General features: G+C 32.8%; 1 protein-coding gene across 1 annotated transcript; it reads left to right on the forward strand.

Moving 5' to 3' along the window:
* Nucleotides 1–305: 305 nt before the first annotated feature.
* On the forward strand, nucleotides 306–8,898 carry LOC123546907 (uncharacterized). The gene is made up of 3 exons (XM_053535123.1): nucleotides 306–558; nucleotides 5,672–5,921; nucleotides 6,978–8,898. Exons 1-3 carry the CDS (start codon nucleotides 427–429, stop codon nucleotides 7,247–7,249), a joined length of 654 nt encoding a protein of 217 aa, XP_053391098.1. The 5' UTR covers nucleotides 306–426; the 3' UTR covers nucleotides 7,250–8,898.
* The last annotated feature ends 700 nt before the right edge of the window (nucleotides 8,899–9,598 follow it).

Below are 9,598 nucleotides of genomic sequence, written 5' to 3' on the forward strand. Positions count from 1 at the left end.
AAATCGAAACTTAGCATGATAATAATACATATGTATGTTTTTCTCTTAAATTATAAAAAACCTAGATATTTTAGAAAAGTAGAAGATGAATCTAGAAAGGTCTCTATAGAGCTGAACACTCTCCTTATTACTTCTTTTTATATAGCATAATACCACGCCCTTGTCTATACCAAAACTAGTTCTTTGCTACATGTTTTGTAATGCAGCTGTTACTGGACAACAGTTATCCGATATACGGTGTAACGCGGATAACTGTAAATACTTCTTTCTGCGAATTAGTCAAAGCTGCGATTCTTTCTAATTTCAGACCAGACGTTCCCAGTTATAATACTTTACTTCCATTTGAAAGGATGTTCAGATATTTCACAAACAAAAGAACTTATACAGAGGCCTTACAAGTATAAAAACATCAGAGAAATTATAGACATGGATTTCTCTGGCTTTACCCTCCAGCGCACGTTTGTTCCTGTGACTCTTTACAGACCTATCAACAAGTCAGCACGTGCTCTCCTAGTTAAAGCGATTAACGATTTGAAGGATGATATAACTACGTTCAAGGCAAGTATTTGATATACCTCATAACTAACATGCTTGCTGAACTAAAGTTTCGCAGCAAATTTTAAATTACGAGGGACTTTCAATATATAATGTTATTCTCTACCTATTTTATCTATCCAATCGCGAACGTTCATTTGCAACACGTGACCGTACAATATATTACGGTATTTGGATGCACGTGCGTACAAAAATCCTGTATTTTCTGTATTTGGACGCACGCGCGTACAAAAAATCCTGTATTTTCTGTATTTGGACGGTTCAACAGTCCCATGTTAAACATACGATAAAGCCCGAAACGCGTGAAAATGTTCCGAATGTAAATCGGATGAAGTAGGCGCTCTATGTACAGAGTTTGATTATCCGTCTTGAAATCTGGGTTTAATTTGAGTTTTTTTGTTTACAACACACAAAAACGATTGAAGGGATAACAATGCTGTCTGATTTAGATCTTAAAACGTTCGTTAATAATCAAAAACTTAAAAATATAGTAAAAAGGATCATCAGATGTTGGAATATTTGAAAAGTCGCTTAAAGAAGCCGTTCCGGACGAAACCTAGAAATTGGTATCAGCCCTGACTGTCTGAATAGCTACCTCAGCAGTTTTTATTTAACGGTTAAGAAACAAAATGGAGAAGATAATGAATGGCAACGGACGGGCGGTCAGCATCCAAAACATGTCTGCTCTATAATTCAGTTTTCAGCGGATCTTCACCAAACTTGCTGACAATGTTTGTGGGCATTACATCTTGGCCAATTTCGATAACCAGCCAGATTGTACCAGGCACCCTTGAATTACTCGAAAAACGGGGAGTTTAGCCCTGTCCGCTCTTTTAAGTCGAACAGTTTTCATCCGATCTTCACCAAACTTGCTGACAATGTTTGTGGGCATAATATCTCAGCCAGGTATTATTACCACCCAAATCGCCAAATGGCTGTTGTAGGGAGGTTGCACCATATACTTTTTTAATGATGATACGCAGAAAAAACAACAGTCAATGAATTACGTATATTACGTATGAAGTGAAATAAATATAGAATAAAAAGGTTATTTAAGGTCTAACATTGTTCTGTATAATATATATTTGCACTCATACCAAGCTGGGAAAAACTAGAAAAGGCAGGAATACAATATTCAGTGAAACATTTTTAACTTAAACTATTATTATAGTAAGATAAAATAGATATAGAATAAAAAGGTTATCTAACATTGTACTGTACAATACGAGATATATTTGGACTCGTACCCAGCTGAGAAAACCATATTGAACTCGACTCGTCCAATATGGTTTTCTCAGCTGGGTACTCGTCCAAATATATCTGCGTATTGTACAGAACAATGTTAAATAACCTAATATTACTCCGTATGTAGTTCCGTAACCGCTTAATATTTTTAGACGCGGTTTTCGGCACATTATACAGCAATTTATTGGCAACACAATAATGCTATATAAATTATAAAAATCGGTAGATTCAAAGTAAAAATATAATCATTTGAGTGAGGTATATTCGGGTATACTGGACAATATTGTGTCCAAAATATTGAGATTGTAATACGCAATTCCTAGATTCTACTACTCAACAACTAGAACTATAGTTCAATTTTCAGTTTAAACAGATACAACAAATCATGATCTTCACAAAAACACATGAAAACTAAAATAAAAAAGTTTATAAGAGTTTTAAATTGTGTATATTTTTACTCAAAAAATGATAAGGTGAGTACAATAAGCCTCTGCAATTTTGTCAGGCGCTATAATCATCGTTTAAAAAATTCTTGTATTTTAAGTTGATACTAGTATCTTAATTCTCGATTGCGAAATTAGATCTTAAAACTGAGATTAGTCGCTCTCAACACCCATTCCAGGTGGAATCAACCTCGAGTTTAGATTTTTTGTTGCGTTGTATAATTCAGAATGCAATAAATAGTTTAAAACAAACGCAAACTCATCACAAATTGCTGTACCTCGTAGAAAAATGATAGAATTTTGTGATTTTACAAGTTGTTCTATTTTTTTGAGACTCTGGATGCCCAGGACAAATCAAAATTATAATTATGGTCCGGTATACCAGAGTACACCTCACTAAAATGATTATATTTTTACTTTGAACCTGCTGATCTTTATAATTTATATAGCATTGTGTTGCCAATAAATTGCTCAATAATTTGCCGAAAACCGCATCTAAAAATAACCAGCGATTACGGAACTACATACTGAGTAACATTACATATTGAACGCCCCTCGTAGAGTTATATATTGTAATAAATGTTAATGACACAAACTTTATAAGAATGTCATTAGCAAAACAGGATACGTCATTTCTAAAAAGCCCGAAACATACAGTTTATATTCTTTTTAAATCCTTTGAAATAATCTTTAATTCTTAACCCGTGCAGTGTCGTTTAGAACTGCATACACCAAATAAGAAGTGACTACTCGGCGAAGTAGTCAAAAATGAAGTTCCACGCCGTTGATGTTGCAGTTTATTTTTGGTATGTATTGTTGCCTACTGCATGACATAGTAATTTTGCAGATCACTATCATAGGGAATCTTCAGATTTAACTTATATTAATTTGGAAATGGTATGTTTCAGGTATATTTTTGACTTACTTTTATTGCTTATTGTATTGGGAAAAGATCTAAGACCGCTTTCATTGTGAATTTACTTTTATTCATTGAGGAAATATGTACATACCTGAAACTGCTAAACGGCAAACGTCATAGGAGCATTTTCAGGGGTGGGGCGGGTATGTTTTTCGAAGCAGATTATTTTTCTGATATGTTATATAACGTCTAAGTTATTATTTTTGGTGAGAAGACATAGTTTTATATCATGTAAATGCTCTTTAATTACTGAAAAAGGACTCTCAAGATTGAATTTTTGATATGAAATAAGAAGGAACTGAACTTAGTTAATTTACTGAAGCCCTGTCTAAAGCGGAGGTATACAGACAAAGGCGTGAAAAGGTATGAGGTAGTGAAATGCTTTAAAATAGAAAAAGTTGAAACTTCACAGGTCACTCAACACGACAAAAACGAAAATGTTGCAGGCCGATTGAGCCAGTTCATGGACGGTAGTGGGAATGCATGCTACCGTCCACGCCCTCTAGCCCCGGGTTTAGTAGAAATCAACATTTAAACGTGCTAAAAGTATAAAAAGCAATTAAGAGACATCCGCAGATGTTTTCAAACGGCGGTGAACATGGAACCTTCAATGATACACGTGTTGTGGCGTGTTATTCCACGAAAAGCGGCGTTTGGTCCCCAGATAAAGTAATGGGTTTGCCCCATACGAGAAAACAATGGGCAGAACCAAACAAACTTGAACTTAGAAAGGGGATCTGAGGTTATGGAGCCTGCATATCAGTCACAGGAACTGTCAAAAGACAAAATTAAAAAGCAGGCACCATATCCAAGGAGTGATTATACAATACTTAAGGCTATGAATACTTAAATTGTAATTTGAAACATTTACAGTTTTTATCATAAGCATTTTGATCCTCTGTTGCAGAACATGTCATTCAAATATTAGCGTTGAAAAGTGTATTAAAATTATCATACAAAATCTAAAATGATGGCGTGCAAAATAGAATGAGGGCATTGAAGCATGTCATAAGTTCTAGTGGTTTGAAGAAATTATATATTTTAGTTGCTCACAATGATATTACCGGTAAGGCAATAAAAGAAGTCGAATATTGAGATTTTCGGTTGAATTAAGATAGAATTAGATCAAATATTTTACTGTTACACGTCTTGTCATTATAGGTATGATGTTACTGTCGGTATTAATCATCTGTATAAAGTCTTGTCTGTAACATTTATGATAGTTACAAATAGTTGAATACAAATATAATTACAGACTGACTTTAATCAGTCTGCATTATGTGCAAAGTGATCAGACACTCTGCAGAATGTTATATACATGCATGAAACAAGTACAATAAGTGATCTAAAATAACCTCTTTGCATAATATTGACCTACAGATATAGACCATGTGTAATTAATAATGATTCGATATTGTAAATGACTTAGGAATACACATATCAGGTCACAAACTTTTGAGTTGATATACGTTTCTTTGCAAAAAAAATATGCATACCGTCATGGACGATACCGATAGGCATGTATTAACAATAATTATTATGGAATTGCTACTTTTTATCAAAAAGTTCTATATACTTTGATATAGTTTATACATAGGTTAGATAAGGTAATCACAATCACTGCAGCTAAATAAGAAAAAGGGATATGTATTCTTCTGAAATTATAGTTAGATTATTGTATAGATGCTTGCAAAAACATGACTTTTACAGTCTTATGTACAGTCAGCGTACATATCTTAAGTTTCACTACTGCAAGTGAGAAAAGGGATTTAATCATTATTTCTATCAAAAGTACAGTCAAACTTGTCTATAAAGACCACTCTCGGTAGAGCCAAACTATGGTCTTTATTTGGAGGTGGTCTTTTACAGCGCATTTACTTTGTTTTACAATTATTTACTGAATACCACAGAACTTGTAATATTTGATAATGGTATGATAAATCTTGATTTTCATATGAAGCACAATTTAACGTATGTGCATATTTTACAAACCTTGCAAAAGCTGCTACGGTAGTGTTTTCAAATTATAGTTGTCATAAGACCTCTTCATTATATTTTAATAGTCAAACAATGTGTATTATCATAAACAAATAAATTTCATGAATAATTGTAATGTCACTTTTTACACATAATGTTTTCGCTGTATTGCTACTACCCTCTATATCTGAAGAAAAGCAGCTGTAAAATACATTGTAGATATTACATTAGTTACTACATTGAAATGGGTATCATGTTACAACTTAGAAATAAGTGATATAGATTTATAATATATCTATAAAACGTTATGAACGTTTCTAAACACGTGGGCAAATTTGTTTCTATATAGCTTAATCTCGGTTTTGTTTTTTCATTGTAGAGAAATCGTCCTTCATTGGACATTATATCATTTTTTTCATGTTAGAACTTGATATATACCGCTTTTTGCTGTGTATACTTATTAGAAGAAGTATTATTGTTTATATAATACTGAAAAACAATTCAATTTTGCTACTTATTTTGTGTGTTTTAGATGACGAAAAATACCTTGATTATACACGACACAATTGGAACAGATCTTTCCTGTCAGATTATAAATGAGCTCAAACAGTACATGGTTGGAAAGATCAAAATTGATACAAAAGATGCAAAAGAAATCGAACAACAACAACAAGGAGTAAATACTACAAAAAATAATCAAATAGATGTCGGAATACTTGCAGTCTTCTGTGACGCAGAGACCTTTCGAAAAAAAGAGCACGAGATATGGAAAAAGTTTGCGAGTATGATGAAATTAAATACGTTTGCTTAAATTTTACTGAATCAGTCACAAGCGAGAAAAGTGTAGCTTTTGTAATAAACACACTCGTATTTTGTGATTGTTAATAATTTAAGATATATTGACTGAAAATAATTACATTATAATCATCCAGGGCTGTAATCAACTAGTTGTCTCAGCACACCATTGGCTCTTCTGTAATTTTTGCTAATAGAACAATTAGAAATTACAAAGTAGTGCGGACCCCATTCACAAAGATACAGTAATATCACAGGCAGTCCATTTACACTAGCTTCATGATTCCAAAAGAACTTCTTATAGATTTCACAGTGTGTTTGGCGGCGGCAGTAAAAATGCGCCCCGAACTTGGACTCGAAGATGGTACATTCAGTGTATTTGCAAAAGCAGAAGTTCGCCTATACCGGTTCCATAGGCGTGATGGGTGTGTATTTCCCCTCATGAACAGAATCAATAATTGACAAATCAATCGAGTCAGTATTATGTTGCGTGGTTGCTTTTTATCCTTCTAAAGGATCTTCTTATTGATTTGATTAACTTTTCAAACAGTAGTCTTGAAGTGCGTCGAGATAGCCGTAGAGTCGCTCCATACTCCGTAACTAGTCTGCTACAGTAACAATTATTTATATACTGCCATTGTCTATTTAATTAATCGATGATGGAATATGTATGATTCCCTGAGAGCTTACACATTTTTAATCCAGTTTTGTAAATATTGCATATATTGAATGCATCAATATTGACAAAAATTGCCAGTAGTGTTTCAGTCTATATGCCTTTGTAGTCACTGAGTACATTCAGTTATACATGGGTAAATGCCTTATAATAAAAATTTTAGCAATTGTATAAAGATATGTTGGAATCACATTGTATTTTGTATTATTACCGTCCAAGAAGAAACAAACTGAAGTGCTTTTACAAATATAATATTAATAATTATACATTGCTCATATATGTTTATCTTATTTGCGAGCAAGACGCATTTTTTCTGAATTACAAAATAATTGCTAAAATCCAATTGGAATTGTTCCTTCTATTGCAGGTGGCTTTTATTCTATCGCTTTTTGTCTTTATAAAGAAGATTCTGATGAGACAGACAAAGGAATGCCAGGCAGCTGTGTCATTGAATTACAACCCTCCAAAGATAAAAAGGTGATAACATACTTGATATGTGAAAGTCTTTTAAAGATCTTACATAAATGTAAGTGGCAAAAACAAACCTCTGCAAAACCAACCGAAAGTACAAACGAACAAAATAATTCAGAACAACCAGCTACAGATAGATTGGAACCGGCAGATCAGCACGGACTTTGAGAAACACTCTAATTATAATGAAAAAGAAGAGAAACTAAATACAATAGTCACAATCACTAGTCGACTTCTGCAAGTGATTCATCTTAAAATGATTCCGTATGCTATTAGATCTCTAAAATATGTAACTGCAATCAGCTGGTTGTTTTGCTGTCAGTGTTGGAAAACAAACATCCGAAAATCCAGGAAAAGTTCGCTAGTGTTTTTCAGAACTGTTTGGAAAAAGAATGCAACAACATTATAAAGTTCTCATCTGAGCTCACATTTGATGTATTATTAAATATCCTTGCTATTTTCGCTACAGAAGGTTAATTGAATATATAACTTACATATTCTTACTGGTGTTAAGTTTTCCAATCAAATACTTATTGGAAAATGCTTATGCACATTAGTAGTGTAGTGTAGTGTGAAGTGAATAAAAATGACTAAACAGAAATTAATTAATGTTAATGTTAAACAAACAGACATTTAGGGTCAGAACATCCTCCTCAACCCTCATTCGCCCCTGCCAACCATTAGCCAGTTTTTTAGCATTATAACATGCACTGAGCGTAGGTGATGATCATAAAATAGGTTTGGTTACATTTTCAGCCTGTTTTAAAAATGCACCTTTTTACCATGAAGATTTGCATTTGGGAAACTTACATTGAGAACACTTACTTAATATACTGTTTTGATTTCAAATTTGACCAGGTCCTGGACATGAAGTGGTTTTTGCTGTTTTTTTACATTTTTGTGGTATTGGAATTGTTATTTTTATGCATATAACTTGTTATTGTTCATAGTTGCCGGTTTGTTTTTCTGTGACATTTAATATTTTAAGTAACAAGCAGTTGTTGCCCTTTGACGAAACATAAAAAATTAATTGCTATTGTTTTGAATTTATATTCTGAGGCTTTTCAGCTGTTTTTTACAAACTATTTTTATGAAAAGAACCCCTTAATTTTCATTTTTTGTAAAGTACTCCTACCAGCAGCTATAACAATGTCGATTATGTTAATAAGTTTGTTGCTGAGTAATACCTTGAGATGTTCGAGTTAGCTAGAAAAATCTGATTTACTTCTACTTGTCAAGAATTGTATCATTTGCGAAGTATAGTCACCCATGCTCAGACAAGAAATTTAGAATACTATTGTTTAATATTCCTTAGATGAACCCTTCATTAAATATTCTATTACTATTTATCAAATTTTAAGGCGTTATTTCTAAATGCGAACATGGCGCGAAATATCATGTTGACGTGACGTCAACATAATGTGCTTGTGATAAATAAAGCATTGTCAGTCATAAAATTAAAAGAAATAGTAATAAAGTTGGAATTTCAAAAAAAAGAGAAAAGGAGAGAGACATAGAACAAGAGGAAAGAAAGATAGAAGAAAAAAGAAAGAATACGGTAAGTAGAGAAAAGTAAGAGATGCGGAGAGAAGAGAGGGAAAGCGAAAGAAGAAAAATGAAATGCAGTTTGAATTAAAAGTGAAAAACGTTAGCATTGGCAAGTAGAAGAACAGAAAATTCTCTAAATTCTTCTCATTTTGATTTCACCAAACTTATCAGGTTAGATAAAGCCTTTTAAGAAAATAAATTGATACATATTTAATGCATTTTGAGAAGAAACAGAAAATCTTAAATATCCTAATGATAGTTGGAGTCTTCTTTTACAAATTGTTTTAATTGTCAAAGAACGTGAAATTTATACACAGATGTCTGTTGAATAAAGCCCAAATTATGATGCTGTCAAATTTTAATCTTGAAAGGATATGAGCTTGTCTTTCAGGCTTACAGACAAATGTTTCGTAATTATAGCAGAAAGAGTTGACATGCGTGGATGAAATACAGGTTGAAAATTTTGAAGAGGCTGCTAGATTGGCTGATGATTTTACTTTTAACTAATATATGTTCTTAAAAAAAAATTTCAACAAAAAAAACCCCTCCTTTTCACAAAATGAATTTAGGTTCTTATCTGGTAATAATTCAAATAATAGAAGTTCTCTAAGATAAAGATTTATGGGTGATAAACCTAATAAAAACTATTTTCTTTACTTACTTGCAGCTATTGCAAGAAACCTGCAGACATTATCTCTGAATGTTTTTCTCTATTTTATAAATGAAAAAAAAACAGGGGAGAGATGAGGCAAGACATACAAAACTTACCTCGCTTTTATCTAAATCCTAGTCTTGCACTGATATTCATACTGTTTAAGAGGTCAAGGACAAAAATTCTGATTCTTTCATGGAGGTTTATGAGCCATTTATGGTTCCATATCACTTATCTGTGATTCTACCCAGTCTACTCCTTTTAAGATCCTAAGGGATACCGGAGCTTCTCAATCTCATATTTTTGGCAGATTTTCT

The sequence above is a fragment of the Mercenaria mercenaria genome, unplaced genomic scaffold, assembly GCF_021730395.1.
Source record: "Mercenaria mercenaria strain notata unplaced genomic scaffold, MADL_Memer_1 contig_4501, whole genome shotgun sequence".
Lineage (NCBI taxonomy): Eukaryota > Metazoa > Mollusca > Bivalvia > Venerida > Veneridae > Mercenaria > Mercenaria mercenaria.

What these genes read in the sequence shown, in the direction of transcription:
- LOC123546907 (XM_053535123.1), top strand. Translation starts at nt 427, where the DNA reads ATGGATTTCTCTGGCTTTACCCTCCAGCGCACGTTTGTTCCTGTGACT. An exon ending in ATGATATAACTACGTTCAAG is followed by an intron (nt 559 to 5,671) that starts GCAAGTATTTGA and finishes TGTGTGTTTTAG; the next exon opens with ATGACGAAAAATACCTTGAT. An exon ending in GATATGGAAAAAGTTTGCGA is followed by an intron (nt 5,922 to 6,977) that starts GTATGATGAAAT and finishes CTTCTATTGCAG; the next exon opens with GTGGCTTTTATTCTATCGCT.